This window comes from Triturus cristatus, chromosome 6 (genome assembly GCF_964204655.1).
Source record: "Triturus cristatus chromosome 6, aTriCri1.1, whole genome shotgun sequence".
NCBI classification, from domain to species: domain Eukaryota; kingdom Metazoa; phylum Chordata; class Amphibia; order Caudata; family Salamandridae; genus Triturus; species Triturus cristatus.
Genome location: NC_140589.1, coordinates 505,206,514 through 505,233,486, shown reverse-complemented (window position 1 = coordinate 505,233,486; position 26,973 = coordinate 505,206,514). Strand labels below are relative to the sequence as shown.

The window sequence follows — 26,973 nt, the reverse complement described above, 5'->3', positions numbered from 1 at the left end:
TAATACACTAGAGAACTTGTAAAAAAGTTAAAATTATTACTTTTGCACTGACTAGTATGAAACATTGTGCGCTTTTCTACATGCAAAGATCAGAACTGATACAATGCTTATAGCAAAAAGATTTATTACCAGACGTCAAGTAGTGTAAATATTGTATTTATCTTAGCTATTTAAAACTGAATTTTATACACAAAGGCTTTATTTTTTAACATGTGAATATGTAATGGTCAATATTTCTATAAGATAACTGACTGACCAGCAACGAAGCATTGTGCACTTTTCTAATTGCAATGATCAGTATTGATGTGATGTCTATAGCATGCCTACTAAAAAGTCGCTCGGTTATCAATGGCACAGTCCTAAAATTGTTCACATCTCACCTGCAACACCACTCACAACAAACTGAAATTAACACTGGTCTCTCTAAACCCACACTAGTTACTCTTGGTGTTCTTCAAGGATCTATTCTCTCCCCTTCCATTTTCATTCTCTTCATGAAACCCCTTACAACTTGCAATCATCCTGAAGCAAGCAGGGGTCAAATATCACCTATATGCTGATGACGCTCAACTCTACGACAAAATCAAATCACCCAATGACATCCTACATCTCAACGCCACACTAATAAAGATACAAACATGGCTCAATTCAAACCACCTAAAGTTGAACTCGAACATAACTGAACTACTGTTCTTCCCTAAAAATAACCCTCTAACAATCCCTGAATGGCTCAAGAACCTGGATGCCCTAAATTGCTCTCTCACACTGTACAATTCTGTGGTCCTCAGGCATCACCTTGGGGAAAAACATGTAAATGAAGGATCACATCAAAAACTCAGCCAAAGGAGTGCTTTACACACCAAAAACACTTCAAGAAAATCAAACCATGAATTCCCCAGATGACCTTAAGACGGTTGTAACATCGCTAGTCCTCTCTAAACTGGACAATGGGAATGCCATCTTCACGAGGACACCAAAAATCCACCTCACCCCCCTAAGAACATGTTCTCAACATGGCGGTCCGGCTCCTAACAGGTTTTAAACAGTTTGAACACATCACACCGGCTCTCAAGATCCTCAACTGGCTTTCTATCAAAGGAAGATGTAGTTACAATACTGCTTTCATCACCCACAAAGCGTTTCACAAGCATACCCCCAACTACCTAGACAACAAACTTACGAAAGCAGGAGGAACCAGAACTCTTCTTCTCATAACTCCCAAACTGAAAAGGAAATCCACCCAGATTATGGAAGTCACTTCAGAGAGCTCTCCGATGCAAACCCTCCTGTTTCAAAAGGGACAAGAAACTCCTTCTCCTCAACAAATACTTTAACACGCATGCTAACTGCACTGTGTTCCAATACCTCACTTTCTCGATGACCAGACCCTTTACCATAGTCGGCTGCATGATTGTTTCAGCTGTCTTGTATGTCATTTATTCCTTCAACTCGTGCTGTTTTAGGTTTAAATCTTTTTGTTGATAAGTTTAGTTTATGCATCAAACAGTGCCCCCAATAATGAGCAAAATAGATCATACATGTACAGCAGGGTACATAATGAGAAACCCCAACACAATCCCCGCCCCATCCCCCTATCCCTCCAGGGTCCCTCCTCGGGGATTGTCTCGGTCCCTCCTTGGGCACATCTGGTATGGGGTCAATAACACCAAATCGGGGATTTCAAACTGTACTGCCTGGTAATGCAGATTAAGGGGTGTCCTGTAAGAATTTGGGGCAGGTAAGATCCCGCATTTTGGTGATAAGTAGGGAGAGGAACGGGTGCCATAGATCTGCGAAGGAGGCACTATCTTCCTGCAGTGAGAGGGCTATACGTTCCATACTCAGCACGTGCCACAATCTGTATAGCCACCTCTGGTGTGAGGGTGTCCGGTCTGTGCCCCAGTGAGAAAATATGTTTTGCACTGCCGCACCCAGAGCTATTCCCATTTGCCTGCCTTTGCATGATCTAAGGGGAAATGTGAGAGCATTGGGCAGGCCTAGGATGACGTATGCAGGAAAGCCCGGTATCTGTGTATCAAAGTGTTTATCTATGTTGTTTAGAATCTGTCCCCAATATGGAGAAAGGGGGGGGGCAACCCCATAGCAAGTGTGTTAGCAGGCCTTCTGACCCGCAGTCTGATTTGCGGGTGGGGTTTCTTCTGTGAAGTCTTGGGGCGTGAGATACCAATATGTGGCGACCTTGGTCACTGTTTCCATGCTAGAAACATTCTGCACAGTGTGGCGTGCCCGATAAAAGGTGTCCCCCCATTCCTTCTGTGAAAGCGCACGTCCCAGTTTTGCTTCCCAGCGCCGCTGTCCTGCGGAGTTGACCGCTGGTTCTGGAGGGTGCAATAAATGGTAGAGATCGTTGATGAGGCATGTGCTGTTTTTTTTGGTGTACAGCCATTCTTCGTATGGGATAAGGGGTCTCTGGGTACCTGGACGTACCGAGGGATGCATGACCCAGTGTTGTACCTGTTGGACGTGCTAGCGTTCGGTCTCGGGTAGTGCGAGGTAGGAGCAAAGTTCTTAGAAGGTCAGTGGGCCTTCCATATCCAAGAGATATCCAATTGATTACATCCCTCCTTATCCCAGTTATAGAAGGCTACCAGATAGAGGCCCAGAGTGAAATCCCGAAATGTTAACTATAGGCATAAGGGGTGATGGGAAGGAAGTTAGGTGCACCTTACCACAGTTGAATCTTACCCAGTTTTTAATGTTGTGCGAGTGAGCGGTGATCCATATAGCTCTGCAGGGCGTTGGGATTTGTGAAGGATAAATCAACGCCCGAGCACAACTAGTTATATCAATCACAATGCGAAAATAGTAATAAACAGTATGATGACAATAAGTTGAGCATGTGTAAATATCTTCTCTTTATTCTCTCATTCGTTGGTCCAGCCAACACGTGTTTCGTCGCCCGGGAGTACCCACGACTTCCTCAATATAAAGTTTCTTTGTAGCATGTACAGAACTAAACAATGACTACTATTATGTGATACAAGTGGAGCCAGTACAGTTGCACCAAGACATGCTAATGGGTGAACAGCATGTAGTGTGGAGAATCACAACAGGTCAAGAGAAATTAAGTTGTCGTGATAGGATCCGTGTTGCTGAGAAAGAGTGTGTAGATAGTGAGGAAATATCCAAACTATCCAAACCATTATACTATAGTAAAACACCTCAAGTGAAGAAGAAAATTTAATAAATCGTTGATTTATTTGTGAATGGGACCTATTGGGATCAATATTGAGAAGGGTGGATGACCCCTCTCCCCTTGAGCACCTATAAGATATTTCTATCGCAATATTATACGGATAAGGGCGAGCGCCTTTACTCACCAGGGTTCTTCATCCGTTTCACCTTTCAATGGGTTTGTGAAGGAAATGGATCATCCACAGGGATTGGCCAGCGATGACTCTTTCCATAAAAAGCCAAATTTTTTCCGATTCACTACGGGACCATTCCAGTAAGCTGGTCAGCCTGATAGTAACGGCCTATATTAGGAATTCCCAACCCACCCTCCCCGGGGGTCGGTAGCTTAGCTCCCTATTCATCCTAGGTTGATTGTCTGCCCAGACAAATGAGAGGAATTCCTGCTGAAGCGATTTGATAATGCCAGGGTGGGCTCCACGGGGAGTGTCTGAAAGATGTATAGTATTTTTGGTAACGTTCAGTTTGAGCGCCGCAATGCGACTGAGCCAAGAGAGGCCGAATGGCTTCCAGCAGTGCAGGTCTCGTCGGATTCGGGAAACAGGATGACAATGACCTGTGTCGATGTAGCCAACGTAATGCTGAGGTACAGAATCTATTCTGTCGCCCACTGAATCGAGCCTTAGTGGAGGACTGAAGGGAAACCTCAAGGGCTTGCAATTTTGAAATACTGACCTGGAAACTGGAGGCTTCTGCGAAGCTCTCGAGCTAAGTGAAGAACGTAGGGATGGAGGTCTGGGGATCCTCCAGTGTGGTGACAACGTCATCTGCGTACAGGCTCATGGCATGGAAGTCTCTCATCCTGAACTGTGCGAGAGTTGCCTCCATATACAGCCAGTGCACCTGGTCGAATTCTTTTTCAGCATCGACCGACAACACCACTCGCTCCACCCTCTGATGTTGAGCCTTATCAAGGAGATGGAGTAGTCTATGCGGATTATCACTGCATTGCCTAGTGGCTACAAACCCAGACTGATCCGGATGCACCAGTCTTCGGTCCAAGCCTGGCCACCAGGATCTCCGTAAAAAGCTTTAGGTCAATATTTAAGAGGTATATCGGTCGATAAGAGGCACAGTGTTGACGGTCTTTGCAAAGTTTCGGGAGTAAGGCAACCAATGCCAGAAGCATTTTGGGGGGATGTAGGAGGAGTTGCCTATCGCATTGAAGAGCCTAGTTACGCTGGGTGATAAGATGGTGCAAAAAGGCTTGTAAAAAATAGCGAAGAACCTATTAGGGACAGGAGATTTTAAATGTTTAAGGCGGGTTATGGCTTCCACTATATGGACTGGCCTGTCCAGGCTGGCTGCCTGTTCCGGGGTCAGTTTAGAGTGGGTTGCCCTTTGTAGATAATTAAGGGAGGCCTGTTCTGAGAGAGGTTGAGCTGTGTGAAGTTTAGCGTAAAAATCGCAACGCGCACATGTTACGTCTCCGTCACTCGAGCATTCAGAGCTGGTCGCGTCCACGACTGTGTGGATGGTGGCGGCCTGGCGTGGGACCCGTGCTCACTACGCCACTGGAGTCAAGCTATCCTGGCTGATGACGGCTGATAGCCAGAAACCGGTCCTAGGATGCTTGATTCCGGTCCAGGGAAGACATGGCTTGGCAGTTCGGGCTGGACTGTTCCCATGAGGCACAGGGTCAAGACTGATTTGCATATGGCCATGTCTAAACTGGGGTGGTGTAGTGGGCAAAAGAACGATGGATTTAACCCAGATCTCTTGACTGGGGGAGAATGTCTGCATTGTCAGCATTCCGTCCATCAATTGTTTGTTGTAACGCTTTTCGCCCTAAGTGGGATGGGTATTCCCAGACGTGGGACCCGTGCTCACTACGCCACTGGAGTCAAGCTATCCTGGCTGATGACGGCTGATAGCCAGAAACCGGTCCTAGGATGCTTGATTCCGGTCCAGGGAAGACATGGCTTGGCAGTTCGGGCTGGACTGTTCCCATGAGGCACAGGGTCAAGACTGATTTGCATATGGCCATGTCTAAACTGTGGTGGTGTAGTGGGCAAAAGAACGATGGATTTAACCCAGATCTCTCGACTGGGGGACAATGTCTGCATTGTCAGCATTCCGTCCATCAATTGTTTGTTGTAACACTTTTCGCCCTAAGTGGGATGGGTATTCCCAGACGTGGGACCCGTGCTCACTACGCCACTGGAGTCAAGCTATCCTGGCTGATGACGGCTGATAGCCAGAAACCGGTCCTAGGATGCTTGATTCCGGTCCAGGGAAGACATGGCTTGGCAGTTTGGGCTGGACTGTTCCCATGAGGCACAGGGTCAAGACTGATTTGCATATGGCCATGTCTAAACTGGGGTGGTGTAGTGGGCAAAAGAACGATGGATTTAACCCAGATCTCTTGACTGGGGGAGAATGTCTGCCTTGTCAGCATTCCGTCCATCAATTGTTTGTTGTAACGCTTTTCGCCCTAAGTGTGATGGGTATTCCCAGACGTGGGACCCGTGCTCACTACGCCACTGGAGTCAAGCTATCCTGGCTGATGACGGCTGATAGCCAGAAACCGGTCCTAGGATGCTTGATTCCGGTCCAGGGAAGACATGGCTTGGCAGTTCGGGCTGGACTGTTCCCATGAGGCACAGGGTCAAGACTGATTTGCATATGGCCATGTCTAAACTGGGGTGGTGTAGTGGGCAAAAGAACGATGGATTTAACCCAGATCTCTTGACTGGGGGAGAATGTCTGCATTGTCAGCATTCCGTCCATCATTTGTTTGTTGTAACGCTTTTTGCCTGGCGTTGGGCACGCAATTTGTTGGCCAAAATGTGCCCACATTTGTCTTCCCCCATGTGAAATGAGTGACGCAGCCTAAGGGCGGCGTATTCCGCTTTATCCAAAACCAGGCCGGCGAGCTGCAAACGTACCGCCTCTAATTGCCGCCATACCCGGATTTCCCCCGTCCGCTTATAAATACGTGCATTTGTTTGGTAAGGCCCTCCCTCTTGTCCCTTCGGAGCTTATTATCTGCTGACGAAGTGGCAATAAGTTCCCCTCTCGCTACTAGTTTGAGTGGTTCTCATAAGGTGGTAATTGAGGTGTGAGGTGTATCATTAAATCCAGGAATTCCTCTAATGTCATGCTAGGCATTATACCACTGCCGGGGATGTAAAAGCATGTTGCTCAGCCAATAAGAGTATGTTGGCCTGTCCGGGGGAGAATCGCCAGTGTAAGTGTCAGTGCAGCATGATCAGAGAGAGAGAGCGGGGTTCAAACTCCGAGTTGAGCGTTAATGGGAGCAGGGATTGAAACCTGATGAAACAGTCAAATCTAGCATAAGTTTTGTGTGCATGTGAATAAAAAGTATAGTCTGTGGGTGTAGGGAGTAACAAATGACCACCAGTCCCAGGTCGTGTAGTCATTCCCTCCCAGTGCATGAAAGGGCCGCCACCTGCCCATGCGCTGGGCCGAACGGTCTAATAGATTGTCGAAGACAGTGATTATGGCTCCCCCCAGCCAGCATGATTTGCTTATCCGGTGAAGCTGTTAAGTCCATCACTGCTCGTCAGAGGTATGGCTCTTGCCCCTCATTGGGCGCATATATAGAGCCAAGAGTAAAAAGTGTGTGTTGATGGTTACTGAGATAGCTAAACGCTGCCCCTTAATTTCAGCCAGTTTTACACCCACCTTTTCTCCAAAGGTGTGGGAGAAGAGGATGGCACCTCTGGCTGTTTTGATAGTGTGTGATGCGGGAAAGCCCTCGATCAGAGTCCATGTGTGTCCCTGGTGAGTAACAGGCATATGTGTGTGCCCGACTGCTCTCGGTAAGATAGAATAGCCCTTCTTTTAATCGTGTTATTCAGCCCCTTTACAATTAATGTGGGGATTTTAGAGTTCGCTACCGTATGGGTTGAGACCAGGGTTGAGAGCTAAACAAGAGACCAGTGCATATCGGAAAACCCACACCCGCAGAGATCTCAAAAGAGCCAAGTAAGTATACCCGGCAGAAAGCAATTACCTGAACCTGAAGCTAAGCATTCGTGGAGCCCTGGACAAAGAACAAAAAAAAAACCCAAAAAGTGAAACTATGAACCAGTGAACAAACATCGTATGAAAGACTAGAGTCCGGAGCAATGTGCTCCTAGAGAGTTGGTAAACGAGTATAAGTGGCCAGCATCTCCCCGCTCTCGCCCAGACCCAGCCCCATGTGCTCATAGAGAGAGAACCAGGAAAGGGAATCGGCAGATATCTTCCCCCACTTGGCAAGGCTTCAATGCTCCAGGGGAGTTCCCAGTTAGGTTGGCCAGAACCGCTTGTCCTTCTTTGGCCATGGTGTCCAGATCATGACATCGTGTGTGAGTTGGAGGCTCGATTGCTGTCCAACCATGGCCACTCCGGCAGTGTCTTCTCATCTTGCATTGTTGTGGTTCCTCCACTGAAGAGACCTCGATACCCAAGAGCTTGCAGGCCTCGGTCACTCAGCGCAGTTGCTGAAGTTACCCTTTGAGGGGGGAAAATGTATCTGAATGGGTGACCCCAAGAATATGAGATGCCAGCTGCCCTTAAGTGCGTGGTGATGGGCCGAAATGTTCCGCGTTTTTGTAGCGTAGATGCAGCTAAGTCTCGGTATAGTGTGGGTTTCTGGCCCTTGCACTGGAATGCATGGTCATCTCTGGCAACACAGAGTATGCACTCTTTAAACTGAAAGTCATGTACACAGGTTAGAATATTAACCGGCGGGCCGGAGAGGCCCTCCGGGGCCCCACTCTGTTTGTGCGATCAAGTTTAATGCGGAAGTCTGCTGGCTCACCCAATATTGCATGGAAGAGGTCACAATACCTCGAATGCGTATATTATTGCGCCAGGAACGTTTTTCAAGATCTTCTGTGAGGGCTTGAAGATCGAGGTTCTTTTTGCGCAGCCAGATGACCTCTTGTTGGAGGCCTTCTATTTCCTTGTCCCTGCTGGACTCTAGGTCCTCCAAGGTGTTAATCCTCTCCCCCATGGAGTCCAGGGCTCGGCTGACCTCAGGGTGGTCGCATTTCATGGATGAAAGATCCTCTGAGAGAGAGATGGACTGTAATTCCAGAAAGGAGCGACTGACCAGGCCCTCCACTCCGTCTGCTCCCTCTACCGTGGACTTCTGAGGGGTGGGACCCTCGGCTTGTGAGTTAGGCATCTTGAGGAGCATGTTTTTTTACTGATCTGTCCTTCCTTCCCTTGCCGGAGGCCATGTCCCAAATATTGCTCTTCGCTGTTTGCGGCAGTTCCCCACAACTGGCTATAGGCAGGGCCAAGAGGGCAGTGCAGTCTTCTGGGCCGTAGGTTACCCATGTCACTCCCCAGGCCTCCAGCAGTGGGGGGACGGCGGGTTGCTTTTCTTCACCCAGGTCTTGGCCCTTGTTGTGTTAGGGCTGCTGGCTCGTCACTGGCTTCAGTTCACCAAGCGGGCCTCCAGTGTCTAGGCTCGGTCTCTCTCTCTTTGCAGGCAAGGGGGGCCACCGGCAAATCTGCCAGGTATCTCTGTTCTCCACCTCCAGCACCCGCAATCCCTGCGGGGTGAGGGGGGAGGTTTACACAGTGATAATTCCAGGCATCAATCCAGGGCCTCAAGAAGTCCCACCATCTCCGAGGCCAGGCTCTTCCAGCAAGTGTACCCGCTGTCTAGGCCGCCAGCTCCAGGTCTGTTGACTGTCGGCCGGGGCCCCTACCAGAGCATTGGTAGGCCCCAGTGCGTCACACTCTCTCTCAAGTTGCAGGCCTCGCCTGCTCCGCCACATGTTAGTTCCGCTTCTGGCGCCTTCCCTCGCTTCTCAGTCTCGCGGCTCGGGATCTGCAGGCCACCTCTGTACAGCCGCAGGGTATACGCCAGCGCATCCTCTTCACAAGGGCCCTCTGGCCCCACTCCTAAGCTCGGTTTCTGCAGTCACTGGACTGCCCCCCAGGGCACCACATCCGCTCTGCTCATCTCTGGGACCACCGCTTCTCCGCGGGTCCAACCCACACCGTCTCCTCAAGGCCGCCCAAGGATCTCTCGGTGTGCTTCTTCCCTGATCTCTTATCGCCCCTCCAGTCCTGGGTAGCCTCCTTCTCCCAGCTGCAGGCCGCACATGCACGCGGTTGTCTCCAGCAGCCCACCCGCCCCGCTCTCTCAGATCCGGGCGCCTGGGCAACCAGAACCGCTTCATCAGCACTCGGGGTATTTTACTGGGGGAGGCTGTGCCCGATGGCCCCCGATCAGCAGCTACAGACTGAGGCCTAGCTGGGCGAGAGCGGAGAGACGGGAAAGCACGTCCTATCGAGCCACCATCTTTGCCACGGCCCAACTCATGCTGTTTTAATTTTCCGCATACTGTAACCACCCTTACTGCATTTGCCTCTATTTATACATGTTCTTGCATGCATGAAATGCAAATCCTATTTTTATGTAAAGTGCTCTGATATCTTTGGGTCCAGCTAGCACTATAAAAATAAATAAATAGCCATAAGATTCATTACCAGACGTCAAGTTTGGTAGGTAATGTATTTATTTGAGCTTATTTACACTGAATTTTATCCATAAAGGTTTTATCTGTCTTATATGTGAATATGTGATATTCTAGAAGATGAATCCTGGGAAAAAATATATTACTAAGCACTGGAACAGAATAGATCCAAACAAAAAAGAGGGGCGATAAAAAAAAAAAAAAGCAAAAGTCATAATAAACATGAGCAACTGACTAAACAAAGCGGTACAAAAGGGGGTGGTGATGGACGGAGCATCAGAACCAATCAAACACTCACACCCAGTCAACAGATCTGGGTTTGATCCATCACCGTTCTTTAGCCCACTCTGCCACCCCAGTTCAGACATGGCCATATGCAAATCAGTCTGACCCTGTGCCTCATGGGAACAGTCCAGCCCGAACTGCCAAGCCATGCCTTCCCTGGACCGGAAACAAGCTTCCTAGGACCGGTTTCTGGCATTTCAGCCGTCTTCAGCCAGGCTTGCTTGAATCCAGTGGCAAAGTGAGCAAGGGACTCACGTCTGAGCATACCCTGCCAACTTATGGCGAACAAAGCGGTACAAAAGGGGGTGGTGATGGACGGAGCATCAGAACCAATCAAACACTCACACCCAGTCAACAGATCTGGGTTTGATCCATCACCGTTCTTTAGCCCACTCTGCCACCCCAGTTCAGACATGGCCCCCTTTTGTACAACTGACTAAACAAACATTTTGTAAACCAGATTGACCAACTTGGAAAGCAGATTGGGAGTCTGAATTCAAATACATTTTTATGAATGGCCATCGATGTAGTTGCTTTGCAAATGTCTACTAGTAGAACGCCTCACCTCTTGTAGAATGGGCCTTTGACTTACCAGTTAAAAATGTATTTGTTAATTGGTAACTGTTGGAAATGGCCCTTTTTGCAGGGTTATCCCCAAACGTTTTGCTTCGTCCTCCTATTTTTTCCTGACCTTCTGTTGTTGGTTTTAGGACTCTGGGCACTACACCACTGCTGATCAGTGCTACAGTGCATATGCTCTCTGTGTAAATTGCGTTATGGATTGGTGTTTCCAAGATTGGCATATCTGATTTACTTGTCAGTCCCTAGTAAAGTGCACTGAGTGTGCCAGGGCCTGTAAATGAAATGCTACTAGTGGGCCTGCAGCACTGATTGTGCCACCCACATGAGTAGCCCTGAAAAGGTAACTCAGACCTGCCACTGCAGAGTCTGCACGCAGTTTGTAACGGTCATATCGACTTGGCAAGTGCACACACTTGCGGTAGGTCCAAGGTACCCCGATGGGCAGGGTGCAGTGTATGTGAAAGGTAGGAGATGCCATGGTGTGTGTGGCATGTTTTGATAGTGAATTACTGCCAATTTTGTTTTTCGCCATTGCAAGGCTACCTGTTCCCATAGGAAAGAATGGGGAGTTTGTTTATAACATCTTATAAACATAACTGGCCCTGGGAACAAGGTAGAGAAATAAAGTTTAGTATGCCTGAACTCAGAATGTTAAAATGCATCTTTTTGTGAAGATGATATTTACATTCTGTGTTTGAAAATACCACTTTTAGAAAGTAGGTATTTTCTTGCTTAGCCATCTTTTGTGCCTCTGCTGGAGTTGTGGATTTACTTTCTGTCTTTGGGATGACAGGGGCTGGGGAGGAGCAGTGGCTCCTGAGAGTCTGGATGAGTCAGGGCTGGGCTTAATAGACCTGGGCTGCATTCAGAGTAGTGAGGGGAGTTTTCACTAGCGCCTTAATAGGCCCGGTCTGCATTTAGAGTGGTATGAGGAGATTTCCCTTGCACCTGAATAGGCCCTGACTGCCTAGGACAATGCTGACTCTGCCTCCTGCTGAGAAGCTGCACCAAAGAGGACAGAACTGGCTCTGGCTGGGCACAGACACTCACTGCCTGAAAGGACAAAGGAGTTTGGGCTATAAAAAGTGGGGCCCAAACCCCTGAACTTTAGAACTCTTTTGGACCAAGAAGAATGCCAAGAAGAAGAGCTGGAGAAGCTGTGAGGAGGAACTACCACTTTGCTGAGTACTTTGCTGTGTTGGCCTGCAGTGGCTGCTTCTATCTTGGGCAGTGAAAGGACTGGACTGAACTTTCTGCAACTTCTTTCTTTTGAGTATCTCCAAGGACTTGAGGTAGAGCTTGCCCCTTGTTCAAGAAGTCTCAGGAACAGCAAAGACTTCAAGTTCTTGTGCCATCAGCACTGGGGACTGTGTGTTTTATGCTGCAACAGAAGAAAAAGCAACCCGCCGTCTCCGTGTCCTGAAGGCACCGCAGAGGGCACCGCAAGCCTGGTCTAACTGACAACGCCATCTGACGGCACCACTCGCACCGTGACCTGAAGGCATCGCAAGCCGTACCGCTGCACTTCGCACAGCAGCACCCGACGCTCGCCGATACCAGCTCTCCTGACTTCAACCGCAAGGAGTTCGATCTGCAACGTGTGTGACTTCAAGGGCCAGACGACTTCTGCTCTGACCTCCGGAACCGACGCCTGCGGACATCATGCTTTCGGAAGCTGTACAGTGCCTAATGGGAATATTAGGGTGAAAAGCCCAGTTTGCAGAAAAGGGAGGATGTGAGTGTCGGTGAGAGTCTCTACCAGAAAAAGCATTACCGAAGGGAAGAAACTTGTTTTTCTGATAGTTACATCTAACCGCAGGTTCCCCACCTCAGAATAGATACCCAAGAAATACCTCACTGGAGATGGAGCTGCGAACTAGCTCAAACCAAAAGGTCCTAGATGACCGAGTAGACAAAATGCCCTTCTCGATGGACCAGACTATCCTAGCAGTAATGAATGTATAGAGTGACAGGCACGTGGCTGCTTGGCAGATGCCCAGGACAGGTACACCGGGAAAGGGATATTAATCAGGGATTGCACTTTTCTGGAAAACCCAGGGGACCGCAAACACGCGTGGCAACGGAGCGCCATCATACAGGCCATGGCCCTGCCTAGAGAGTCTGTGGTGTCCAGCCCAAACCCGGTTGCGAACTTCTCTGCATCCTGGCCATTCACTACGGCTTAGTTCAGAATGTTGTGGCCCTCTTCAGGAAGCATGGGAAGCAGCTGTGCAACCGAGTTGCATAATGCATGGAAGTATCAGCTCAAGAGACATGTGGAGGTCATTGACCCTTAAGCCAAGCTGGTGGAAGAGAACATTTGCTTCCCAAAGGTATGCAGCCTCCTGGATTTCCTATCCTGTGGAGTGGAAGGTAATGCGTTCAAGTTAACTTTGGCTGTCAAGACTTGTACCACCAGGCTCTCAGGAAAGGGATGCTTAAAGAGGAAGGCCAGCTCTCCTGGGCTAGGAAGATGGTGACAGGTAATCATGTGGTGCGCAGTATCTCTGTGCAAGGTTTAGCCCAGGCACCCAGGAGAATGTCGGTGAGGGCCTCATTAAAGGGGAGTACAGGTTCCACAGAGCTGGACCCTGGGTAAAGCACTTCTGCCAAGACACTGGTCTTGACCTAAACTATAGGTAGTTGCAGGTCAAGGACCTCTGCTCCCCTGAGTATCACTGTTGTGAAGGATGCTCTTTCCTCTGAAATTGGGCCAGGAGGTGAAAGAATGTCAAAGTCTAGGCAGGCGTCCAGTCTGCTGGCATCACCCAGCTCCTCGTATCAGTACTCTTCCTGGTCAGGGCCATCCCCAAAGACACCATACTTTTTTTCCTCTTCACACCCCTAAGTCAGGAAGGGTCTGTAAACAGGCAGCAAGCCCAGAGGTGTATATAATCTGGACGGCGTAGGCATCGATGATGAGCGCTGTCGGAGCGGCACCCACTAGGAATTGGAGAAGTGTATGGGTTTGTTGTTCAGAGGTGCTAATAGTCTCAGGGTCAGCAATGGTGAGACTGGGGAACCTCGCTGCTCCATGGGGACCAAAGGCATGCCAGGAGGAGTCAGTGGCCCGAAGATGGCATGCATGGTGTTGTAGAACTCTTTCAACTGGGCGGGCACTGCTCCAGCTCCCTGGAACTCAGATAGTGTGGAGCGGGCTTGGACTTCGGCTCTGCAGTTGGTGTGCGGGAGCAGTGATTATCGCACAGTGTTTGGATGAGACAGGTGAAGAACGCTACAATGACTTCTTATGCTGCTTGGAATTATTAGACTTGTATGACAAAGTCTTGTAAAGCAAAGCCGATCATCCGTGAGAAATGCTTTGGGAACAGCTCAACATCTACCCCGGGAACAGCACCGAGTCGTCTTCTACTGGGTCACTAGGAGCTTAATTTCCTGCTCGCGCATCGCTCTTTGGTGCATCAACTTGAACTCAACACAGGCCTTAGGGGCCGTGGATAGACCCCGGGCACCAGAGACAGATCAAGTGGGGAGCAGACACAGACATCAGTCTGTGATATTTAAACCTTGTAGGTTTTGCAGAGGACACGTCCCTAGCACACTGATGGCAATAGTTAAAAAATAGTTGACAAAAAGGTTGAACAAGTTGGTTAAAAAAAAGACTGATGTAGCTTTCCAGATCTGCGCTGTTGGTATGGAAAGAAATGAACTGATGTCAACGTGCCGGGTGGTGCTTATATAGGCACCACAATGTCACTTCCGACGCCAATGCAGAGCAGATGGACCCTACCATGGCACAAAGGTTTCCGGATACAGTCTGACGCCTGTGGAACATTCTAAAGTCAGGATCTGAGGTTAGCAGTCTGTATCAGATGAAGATATACCCTCTTGTTTTGCAGTATGATAATAAAGAGACTCATAATTCAGTACTCATTCACCTGGTCCCAACATTGGAGGCTTTTATGGTGTGTCCCGATCGGAATCGCATGTCCAATAAATCCAAGCACTGCATTGGGGATTCTTGAACAATGCATTTCCCATTCACTTGTAGCCATTAGGCGCAAATGTCATTCCAGTCAGACTGGAGAGGTTCTCCTTAGAAAGACTGCAGTGAGCCGGCTGCTTGTTCCCCACCCCTCCCTTTGTGTGTGGCATACTGGTCCGGAGGGGGTTCCAAAGCAAGGCCAGCCCATTACATCCAGATTCATTAGTGACAATTTGACATAGTGGTCCAGCCCTTTTCAGCAGCAGTCATGGGTCAAGAGATCAAGTAATGATAGCCATTCCTGGCACATCCACCACTGACTCATACCTGCACTAGGTTCTCTGTGGATGCGCAAAAATCTAAGCTCTGTAAGAGGCCATTCCCAGTAGCTGAAGTGAGGTCAGGAAAAAAGTTATTGAGCTGTAGATGTAGGAGAGAAATACAATGGATCCCAATCAGTAACTGTTCCCCCATCTCCTGATAAACTTGATGAAAGTTTACCTGCTATCTCAGAGAACAGAAATGCACTTGGTTTACTGAGAGAGGACCAGATTAGACTAGCAGAGAGAGTGGACCAGAATGAAGGCTCCCTGCAAGAACTCCAACTGATAACTATTTACCTACAGAAACAGGATCCAGAAGGATGTACCAGGTGCAGCGACATCCACATTTTTGGCCTATCCATGCGCACCAACACTACTAAAAGCTAGAGAGATGGTTTCAACTCAGGTTGCTCCTCAAGGTTTACCCTCTTTCTTTTTATGTTGAAAGAGCACATTGGGTCCCTTAATGGTGTTTTTGTCCATGAGCAGCACCTCACTACCTACAGAGACACAATCCAAGAGCACCACCTCAATGATTACAGTGGTAAAATGTCTGAACTACAGGGACAGAGACACAATCCAGTAGCAGCCAGGAAAACTAGTCAATATGGCAATGCAAAGTAATGATTTTTTTCACAAAAATATGTTACATGCGTATCATTGCTGCTCTTCCTGTTTGTGTGTAAAGCATAGGTTGAAGGAACTATGCTTGAAGAATGCCCTTATATTTCTGGCCAAACTCAAATTTTTGCCAAATCTGCAAACTTCTTCACCGTGCCAGTGGAGACCTGGGACTGGGCAGAACAGTTTGAAACAGCAGGTGAATAAAGTCCTGAACAATGTCCTCCTTCAAAATTAATCATCCTAACCAACGCTTTCGTTTTAGTTAAATACATGTGTGATGCTTTAGAATATTGAGAAATGACATAATTCCTAATAGCTACCTAGCCTGCAGGAGTTTCATGATGATATGGGTTCTATGTTTATTTTGAAATGCTTACATGGTCTAAAAGTAAAGGAAAAATAAAAGTCTAAGACTGAGAAAAGAGAGGTAGTTGCTGAGAACCAACATACGTATGCAAGCATTTATGTGCATGGTATTTCCACAGTGGAAACCTTGCCAAAAGGCATTGGGGCCCTGTACAGGGTCAAAGACAAGCATTGAGTCAATGAGTGATAGGAAAGGCAGCCATGTTGTGGACGTTTATTGCATTGTGATGTAGTGTTCTTTAAACAGGTGCAACACCTTTCTAAATCGGAGCAGAGTTGGATGGTCCTTATGCATATGGATATTGTTCCAGATCCTGGGTGCACAGGTAGTAAAGATTTGCTGCCTCGTTGTTTTCTAAAGTCTGATGACTGTGGTTGTGCTAGAATAAGCTTGTCTGCAAGATAAGCTGAGGTGCTATTCATGATGGCTTTGTAAATGATGCAGCAGGTTTTGAAAATGTTGAAGACTGGCAAGGGGAGCCAATGGATCTCCATCAGGATGGGGGTGATATGATCGTATTTCCGCATGCCCTGGGTAAGACGTGCTACAGTGTGTAGGATGCAATTAAAGTTTGCTAGAGTGGAGTCTGGGAGGCCATAGAGCAGGGTGTTACCATCAACCAGATACAAGTGTACAACAGCTTGAATAGCAGTTCTTAAGTCACTTTCTGGAAGAAATAGTTTCACTTTCTTTAGACGACAGAGCTGGAACCAGATTGTCTTTATTTTTTTAGTTAATGTATTTCTTGAGGGTGAGGTTAGTGTCCAGGGTGAATCCAAGTAACCTGGCAATCAGTAAAAAGTGGGGTTTGTAGCCGTCAAGGTTCATGTAATTGAGCCTAGTTTGTACTGTTTCTTGTTACTGGCAAATACCAGGATTTCTGTGTTAGTTAGGTTAAGCTTCAGGTAGGTGCTGGACATCCAGGTCTAGACGATGTGTAAGCAATGTTTGAGATGGATGTCTGAAGGAGAGGAACCTGTTAAGAACAGTTGTGTATCATCGGCATATTAGTGAATTATGATGCTGTTATCTGCGAGTACAGCACCAAGGAGCTCCATGTAAAGGTTGATTTGACAGGAGACAGTATGAAACCCTGTAGTACTGCATAGGCAATAGGGATCTTTTGTGACCTGGAGGTACCCATGTAAACTAACTGGTATTGGTTGAAAAAGTAAGAGGTGAACCAGTGAAGGACATAGCCGTTGAATCCCTTTCGAGACTCCAGGGTGCATCTAATGTTGGCTTGGTTGACACTCTGTCGAAGTCAAGTGAGAGTTCCAGCAATATTATGAGACAAGGGATATCTTTATCTGTGTACAAGGGGGCATCATCTACAGTGTATAAGGTAGTGGACTCTGTGCTACAGCGTGATATGAAGCATGACTGGTAGTCATCCAGGAGATGAGAAGCTGACGCACAAAGTAAAAATCTGGTCTTGGAAGCATAACCCTAGATTAGTTAATAACAACCGCCACATAGCTTAGAAAACAATTGGACACAGAGCACTAGGAATGGTATTTTCTGTGATAATGCCCCTTTTTGTGTAGTAAATTCATTTATTTTACTGACTTTTATTGCTGGGTTTTAACTCTGCACACTTGGGCACTGCTGTTAAGTACTCAGTGTATGTGCTCTCACTCCCGTAAACAAGTAGAAATGGGCTAATCCCAAATTGTTCATATATTTAAATCTCCTATCAGGCAACTGTATATGGTGTAGAAACTGCATCCATGGAATGAAAAGTTAAATGCCACCTATGGACTGCATTCCTTACTGTACCATCCATTAGCATGACAAGGAATGCATGGCTTCAGGCCTGCCATTGTAGCCTGATGGCTGTAGTTTAAATATGCAGCACGACCTGTTAAAATAACCCCCTTTGACAGGTAAAACATCCCTTTAAAATATTAGTAGGTCATCCTCGGGTTGGCCTTGTAGCCCACAAGGTAGGGTGCAGCTATTTAAAAGTGGAACATGTAGAAGTGACAAGGGTGTAAAAGTGATTTTCACTGTGGCAAGCCATAGCTGTCCTATGTAGAAAATCAAAGTACAGACTAATACTATATCTTGGGAATGGGACCATCTAGAAAAATAATTCAACAACTATTTTTAATAGTTATTAAAAATTCCAATTCAACAGGAACATTGAATTTTTAATAAATATTAGGAAAAAGTAACTTTTCTTCCAGCCTGCAACTGGCCTGAATAAGGTGTGAAATTCCTACTAGGAGCAAAAAATTGGCACACTTATACGTGCAGAGTTGACTCCTCTCAGCTCAACAGAATTTGAAAGTTGGGGGCTGTGGGCATTTTGTTGACACCACAGTGTCAAATCCTGCCTGACATGTTGAGTCACATTGAACACTTCGGGGCACTTGAAAGAGAAAGAGCAGGATGCTAGGACAATTCTGTATCCCCTGTCTGGTTGCGGAAGGACTCTGCTCTTTTTGTCATACCAGACTGCTGTCTATGTGTTTGTTGTGGGTATGGTGTCTATTTCAGTTTAGTGTGGCTGGGGACCTTCATCATCGTGGATTTGTCCTAACACATTGCATTTTGGGTATGTTTGCAGTATAGTAAACAGGAAATACTGCAAAATGGGGTAGATCAGGGCCTGGCAACCTTTCCTCCATTGGTCAGAGAGAAACTAGGAGTGTCTTACGGTGTCCCTATGACTGGTGGATCATACAAAGCCAGACCCTTGCCCAGCCTTCCTCAGAACACTGCTGGAGCTGCAAAAGGATACCAGGCGGATGTAACCTGCTACTCTTGGTAACTGTGAGAAAGACCAGGGAAGGTCTGACCTCGTTCCACTTGAAATTCCAGGACAAAAGGAGCTCCAAGGATCATAAGGCAGAAGAGGATATTGCTGTGAAGAATCCCAGCTAACCAGTGTTAACTGGACCGGAACTTCAACTTTGTTGTTGCCCTCTGCCTGACACCCTGAGAGTCTTTTAGTGCTCGCCCTGAGTGGACTTTGGCAGTGGTAATTTGGGGTGGTTTGGGCACCAAACGAAATTCTGTAACTTTTGAAAAAGTTTTGCTTAATAGCTCCAGAGCTTCAAGGGAATCGGCAGTTTAACGGCACAGGGTAGAATTTCAGGCTTGGTTCGCATTGAGAAGAGGTATGTCACAGAAAAACGACAAAGTCCCGTTTCAGATTGGGACTTAGAAACTTTTTTAAACTTCCCAACTTCCAAGCACTAGTGAGGACAATCTACTTGGTACATCTGACTTGTGCTAAATCGCGGTCTGCCTTAAATCGTGCCTAGGGACTGGTCTACCACGACCTATAATCCCTCTAGGATGCGCGGGTGCTCGCACAGTCTTGCTTCTTACAGTGCCCAGACACTATCTGAGAGCACGCTCTCCGCTCAAGGACCAAAATACATAACAAAAGAAAAGAGGCAGGCTGCGCACCAGGAGGCCCAGTAAATTACTTAAATGATAAAGGGGCTGCTTCTTTTAAGGGCAGTGTGTTTCAAGAGGCCCAAAGCAGGCAGTGTGAAACAAAACACGTGTCAATGTGTTTCACTCTGCAATGAGAGGTGTGGATGTGGCAATACGTCTAATGCTGCTGACTTTGGAACTGAGGAAACAGGTTACAGTCTTGATGCACATGTAAGGCGCTCTGGCAAATGTTGGTCAGAAAACTGTAAAAAAAATATATTATTTTCACGGTAAAAAACGGTAAGTACTTCTTATTTAGTCCAAATACGTTTTTGTTCGTCGTCTCAAATGAGGGCACCTTCAAATACACAAATTCAGGTTTTGCACTGTACAAAACAACCCTTATATTTGATTTAATAGCTTATAAAGTTACTATATTTATAATTATAACCTAGGCCACATATAGGGTACACATGATCCCGGACTTGCCTTTTAGATCACTAATAGAATTATTATGTGGTGATCAGGTGGGGGGTAGGAATGTTTCTCAGTTCATGTTTAAAAACTCTTACTTTTAATACATACTTTGCACATAATCTGATGTATCAAGGTGAGGTGCTTACATGTTTGAATTTTTTTAATCTTGAACACACCTTAACATATTCTAACATAATCTGTGCTGCATGATTGACATGTCACAAATTTTTAAGGCTTGGCTTGTGCACGACTGCTTAAGAGCCAGTACCAACCCTATTAATTTGTGGAATCGTACACCTCTGCCTAGTGCCATAATTTAGGCCACTGGAATTATGATATAGGAGAGGACCATATTATGCGGCTAGGTTTAACCCGTTCCCCGCTCATGACGGAACCACTCCGTCATGAGCCACGGGTGCGCTGTGCTCATGACGGAGTGGTTCCGTCATGCTGCGGCCGTTGGCGGCCGCTCCTCCCACGCGACGCTAATTCCCCGCCTGTGCGGGCGATTAGCGCAGTGGGTGGAGTCATGACGGAACCACGCCGTCATGAGCACAGCTCACCCGTGACTCATGACTGCGTGGTTCCGTCATGAGCACAGCGGCGCCGTCAACCCCCCCAAACACCCCCAGCGCTGCGGCGGAATTCACGCCGCAGCGAAGGGGTTAATTATGGAGCAAGAAAAGGCAAGTTACGCAGTGTATTGCTGCATATTTTGTGATAGTATTACTTCATTATTTTGACATTTTACACATGCTAACACTATCTGTGCAAATGTTTCACCTCATTAGTACCAATTTAACACAAATACAACAATAAGCAACAGAAAAGTGACCTGTCAACCTTTGCGAAGGGCCTTCCACTTTGCAGCAATACAAGTAGTCCCGGTTTAAGAAACATTTTATTTATTCAAGCTAGAAACTATTTTTTGGGGTTAAAATCTCGAATTATACAGCAGATGATGGATTATGTGGTAAATTCATACTCATGTGGAAAAGGCAGCCCCAGCAAAATCGTATAATTCCAGTACAAAGTACAAAGATGTTAGAAGTTTCCCCACTGTGTGTGTGCTGTACAGTTCACACACTAGCAAAGTTTGAAAAATATGGGGACTTTTAAAAGTTACTCTACTGTTATGCCTGCCATGAGGAGATATATGTTTTTGACTCAAATCCCCATCTATAAATGTTTTAGATAGGGATTTTCCTCAAAACCCATGGGTGGTCGCATAGGAACACCCATGTATAACCTATGGTACGCCCCCTTGAGGCAAAGGAGCACCATCTAGGGCATAGGGCTACTTTGCATTACTCGGGGAAACCTTCCTACACACATCATGATATGTGTTGGAAATAAATACCACCACAACACTGTGTGCTGGGTTTGTGTCACTTTTGTGGTGCAAACTCTTTGTGAATAGTTTATAAATCTGGATCAGAATCTCTAGATTTGTCAATATTATGAGGACAATTGTATTCTTACTTCAAGCTAATATAAGGTTACCAAAAGACCAATGCAGAGCAAATGTTGCTGTACTGTGTAAATTCAGAAGGCAATGAGGATGCCAAAGAGAATGGGTCCCTGAGACATGAGAGAAAAATGGTTAGCGCATTGCATAGAACATTCCAAATTTCTGTAGACATATTTCGGATTGTAAAAAAGGTCTAAACTTGCTCCAAGAGCTATCATTTAGTTACGGTTCTTGAAGAGTGCTAACTCATAAACCTTACAAACACATAACATTTCAGGGGTGACTAAAATGTAGCTATGCAAATTCACCTAACTACACATTAGGTCAATTTTCCCTCGCTGCGGCACCTCATATTTGACTGCAGTGATGTTCACAGAAGCATGTTTGAATCATGTTTTTGAACTTCATGCCCCTCACCCAACATCTAGAATATGGGATACTCTACATCCAACATCATTATCAACCATGCAGTGCAAAAGGGTGCTCAGAATCACAAGGCAAATCAGAATACCTCACAGCTTTGTCCAGAGTATTAAGCACTATATAAAAACAAGAGTACCCAAACACCACATTAGTTTTCCAGTTCTATGCTATCACAAGTGGTGAGGAGGGAGTGCCGGCCTGTTAGTGGTAGCAAGGGTGGTGGCGCCTGGCCTGGCCAAGGCTGCCTGCCCCTTTACCCTTTGAGGATTCTTTAGAAGGTTAGGCAAGTGGGGCAGAGGTGAGAGTGAGTGCCACCGGTGATGTTAACTTGTGATTTTGGTCAGAGGCGTGGCTATTTTTACTGCAGCCAGTGTAAAGACACCGCAGCCCAGTCATGAGATAGGTCCAATCTTCTCCGCACTGGCTGCAGTTTATTGAAAAAGGGACATGAAAAGTGATGGGAACAAGGCTTGCAATAAGTCTAGCCACTAGCAGTCACGCCGGGTAGTATTCCAACCCATTCTTCTTTTGCCCACCATGTCACGTCAGTTTTGACCCAGCCAATAGCAAGTCAAAATTAAACCTGCTCCAATAGGAACAGTCCACTCTGAACTGCCAGGTCCTCCATGAGCCAGGACACAAGCAACACAAGACCGGTTTTGCCCTCATTGGTGCCCTTCAGTCGGGTGTCGCTTGGTTCCAGTGGCACAGTGAGCAAAGGGGCCCACATATGGGCATAACCTTTGCCACTAGGTGCATTACATCAAAGTCACATAAGGTAATGGCAGAATGCTTGCTGTAGGTGAACTGGCAATCATTCAGGTTAGCATTCCAAACGTTTGTTCCTTTGCCTACAAGCCAACGCATTTTGGACCTAACCATATGCACATCAGTCTTGACCCTACTCCAATAGGATCATCCTGCCCATGGTGCCAGACCAGGTCCTCTCTGAACCAGTACACAAGCAACCCAGGAACAGTCTACCCCTCATTTTGATAAGAATGTTTGTGAAGTGTCTCCCTGGGTTTAGCGCTCTGTAGCCTCTTCCTCTGGCAGGTGCCGGGGAAGAGGCATTGCCACAGAGAGTGAAACCGGTCCCAGGCAGGCACTGGTAAAACTCATAACAGAGGCTATTGCCAACCAGAGGCCAAACATTTATTCATTGGGTTTAGAAGTTGATGGATGAGGCGATATGAAAAAAACAAAAGAGTGGCATGAAATAGAGATGGATACAATGAGGTGGGGAGGAGAAGGGCAGCTATGGAGGTGAGATATTAGGGAGGGGAAAGAGTGAAGGGGTGACACTGGGCTATGAAGTAAAGAGAATAAAGGAAGAGGAGAGTCTGTAAGAAAATAAAAAAGTAAATAGGAAAGACACATTGCAAAGGAAGATTGGCGAGTAGAGAAATGGTGAATAGTTAAGAACGGGGATTGGAAAGTAAGAAAAGGTACTGGATAGGAAAGGAGAAAAGTAGGAAGGACAGAAATAATAGAAAGATGGAGAGGAAAGACAGTTTGGGAGGGTGAAGGAGGGGGGAGATTTGAGTGTGGAGAGAAAAGGAGGCTTATATGAAGAGGATGAGCTAAGGAAGTAAGATGGAAAATGGAAAAAAAGTGAATAAATTAGAAAGGGTGAGGAAAAGAAAGAAAGGTGAGTGAACAATACAAAGGACAGGAAAAAGAGAGGGAAAGAAGGAAAGTACAATAAAACAACCAACAGGGGATAGGCATATTAAGAGGTGACTAACAAGGAGGTCAGAGCCAAGGAGAGGAGCGAGAGGAGAAAGTAGCCTAGTCAAGATATAGATTGGATACAGTAAGGGTGGAATGAGAACAGGGAGATTAGAGATATTTTGTGGTAGAGAGAAGAGTAGGAGGTAGATTGAAGAGAGGAAACAATGAGGGGAAAGAAGAGCAGAGTTGAAATAGAGAATGAAAAGTGGGAGGGTAAGGAAGAGCAAGGAGAGAAAAAAAAAAAAAAAAAAGGGAGAAAGGCAATAAGGCCAAGCTAACAGATGAAGTGGAAGTGAACCGGGATAAGAAAAGGTGTGAGGAAAAGATAAGAGTGGCATGGATATAGCAAATAGAGAGGAATTATAGGCAGAAAGATTAGGGCACAAGATGCAGTGGCAACCATGCCCAGGGGTGAAAGGAGCCCCCTACTCCCCAGTAAGGGCTGTCTTTAAATTCAACCGGGGGGGGGGGGGGGGGGGGGGGGGGAGGTCATTTTTTTGGGGAGGCTTCTTGTAAGCACTCCAAACTTCCTACAGACCTCCCGTGTCATTTTGTTACCACCCACACATTATATTGGCCATTGCGTGTGGCTTTTTAAAAATGAAAGCATGCAAATGGCCAAAGGCAGGTGTATGTCCCGCCTTTTCTGTAAACGTTCACTCCCATGGCCTTTGGGTCTCGGGAGCGAGCAGTGGCGCGCAGTGTGCCAGCTGCATTCCTGGATCATGTTACTAATTAACCCAGCGGGGTCGCTTTCACTTACGCGACCGTGCTTGATTTCAGTTCCCTTCAGTTGCTCCTGTGTGTCCTTTTTCTTGGCTGGTTCTGTTTCTCTATGAGGGGCATTTCCCCCCAGTCCAACTCATCTCAAGAGGCCCTCACCTCTGACAGGCAGCTCGCTTGCTGGCTTCAAGCCTGTCCCTGCAGCTCGGCGCCCTGTCAGCCCGTGTTTCTTTCGCCCCGTGTTTGCTTTGCAAGTCTGCGCCATCCCTCCCAGGACCACCGCCGCTCTCTCAATTTACAACACCTGATGGGAGCCTGTCCTCGTGAAGCCCAGTCGGGAGGGCAAATCACTCATTTTGCCCACATCCCTTGTCTTATGCACCATGTTTTTGGCTGCCTTTTCTTGGCCTCTACCAGAACCCCCACAGCCACGCGTTCCTGCATGCACAGCTATCCCCTGTATCCTTATTCTTTCCACACAGGCGCGTTCTCTTTACTGTACTCTTATAGTGTAAAGTTAGTTTTCCGTTTGTGATTTGTTTGCTAAGAACTGTACATACCAACCTTACAATCATCTTGCTACCTGATTTGCCTCTGGCATGCCTTGATGCCCCACTCTTTTGCAGCTGAGAAAAACGTCTTACGTTCGAATTTATTTCTCACCCTTTAATCACCTTGGTTCACATTCGTCAGGGAGACAGCTTTATTTGTTGGGTTGGCAGTTTGTATTGTCTTAGTGTGGCTCAGAAGTATGTAAGAGCACAGGCTACTGGCACACCTCATATCCGCTGAAACAGTCAAATACATTACATGTTTGTGAACATGCCTCTGATATTTACATAAAAGGCAGTCTGCGCTAGTACATAGGAGTAAAGCTGCAGGCGCTTTCTTTCCTACACATGAATCAGCTTTTTTCTACATATTTCACCTCCCTATCCCCTCAAGTCTTGTTTCTCTTATTGCACAAAATGCATTAGCCAGACACATACTTTTATTTGTACTTAATGCGACAGTATAAACAACCATTGGCATAGCCAATAGTACTCGCCTTTGGAACCTTGTAAGTATTTAGTTATGCAGCACAATATCCTTGGTGCAACAACATCTACGGTTACTTGGCTAAACACTTATAAGGTCCCAAAGGCGAGACCTATTGGCTATTCCAATGCTTGTTCTAATTTGCATTAGAGCCCAAGGCATCCTTATTATGCCACTGATTTTGGTAGGTTGCACACCGCACTTGCTTGCATATTAAGTTGTTGCTTATCTTCAGTGCAAGCAGCCTTAGTTGCAGTGCACAAAGCACCTTTGTTGCAGCACACAGAGGAAACAAATTAGAGGAAACATAAACCACGACCATTAACCACAATTAACCCTTTGCTGTGCTATTTTCTCTTAAATATTTCTAAGATTCATTTCTGTGATTTTGCTTATGAACTGTTTCTCTAATTTTATAAATTGGTGTGAGATGTTTATTGTCTTTTCAATCTTAACTGTTTTGGTACTTCTGAATGTTTTGCACATTTTCAGGATGTTAATTCTGTCTGCTCTTTGTCATAGGATCAAGCTCAGATTTCAATTTCTAAAACCATGACTGGAACAATCAAAATAGTACTGTGCTACTTGCATTGAACACCAAGCCACCTCAACTCATTAAACCACTCTCTAACACTTCAGTTACGTCTTATTATGATAGCTCCCTTTTTTGCTTACGTTCTTCACATCAGGGATCAAAGCAGCGACGGAGATGTGTATGATTTTCACATGAAAATTAATAAAAGTCGTTTTAAAAAAAATAATAATCAGGGACCAAAGCAGCCTACAGCCCAGCAGACTCACAACGGGTGTAAAGATCGGCAATACTGAATGGTGGCACAAATCTGTTTGCCATTCCCTTTACTGATAACATGCTCACTAGATTTAGGAGTGGAATTTATGTCAAGGGCAGTGGTTAAATTTGTACTCACTGGTTTGGAAAGAGAACTTTCATTTGCAGAATGCAGGCATAGTATATGAGTGTATGTCCAAGGGTTGTGAATGATTACAACAGTTTCACTGTCTCCAGGAAAACATTTTGTATGAATGAAGACTGCTCGTCCTCATTTTGTCTCTCAGGTATCACTCGAGGTTGTTCATCAAGGAGAATTAGTGTACTGTAGTCTTGAAAGTAATTCTCTATATGAACTCAAAAACATCACCTGAGTTGGTAAGTTTCCCTATTTAGCTGAAAACGAAATCAGACAAACTGAGAATCTTATTTCTACCATGATAAAGCTGAAGACGAGAGAGAGAGAGAATCCAGTGCTGTACTGTTAAGGAAAGTATGCCATGCACACAGGATCAATGTGATATCCAGAAGCTCGGACACATACATTCCCATAACAAGTGCATGTGTATCCTAACATAATTACACCCAGTTTTTATTAAGCACAGACAATGTGAAAAGCTACAGAGTGTTTGGCAAGCTGACAACTTTCAAAAAAGAAAAAGTAAATAAAGTGACTTTACTCTTACCTGCCTGTTTATCCTTTAATGCTGTTTTGCACATCTCAATTCGGGCTGAGTGATAAGGTACATAACGATCCTGTAGAGACCCAACTAAGACTACATTTTTGAAGAACTGAAGACCTGTAGCAAAAGGTTTATGAAAGGTGATCACAATCAAAAAATACACCAACAAATCGCAAATAAGTTAGCTGATATATAGACATTTAACAATATGTTGTGCATCATTTTTCTTCTTGAACTTATCTTTTCTCTAACGATAAAGCGCTTTTGGACTAAAAATATATTCAAATGGGGAATAGCTTGACTGCAAACAAAGATGCCACTCCCAGTGTGAGAGAGCAAACCTAGTATGTAGATCTGAATCGCTGTGCTCCAGAGGATGTATACCGGGCATGGAATTGGGGGAGGCAGCCCTTTAGGGGTAGTTATGATCAGATCCCTATTATGTACAGCTGTTGTCT

General features: G+C 46.2%; 1 protein-coding gene across 2 annotated transcripts in view; it reads right to left on the bottom strand.

The window, feature by feature from the left end:
* FAM135A (family with sequence similarity 135 member A) overlaps positions 1–26,973 on the bottom strand; it is a 907,387-nt gene that overhangs the window by 32,041 nt on the left and 848,373 nt on the right. For both annotated transcript variants that reach the window (XM_085610912.1, XM_085610914.1), the window contains one exon: positions 26,519–26,632. In XM_085610912.1, the coding sequence (XP_085467038.1) occupies positions 26,519–26,632 (114 nt within the window). The remainder of the gene's footprint in view (positions 1–26,518; positions 26,633–26,973) is intronic.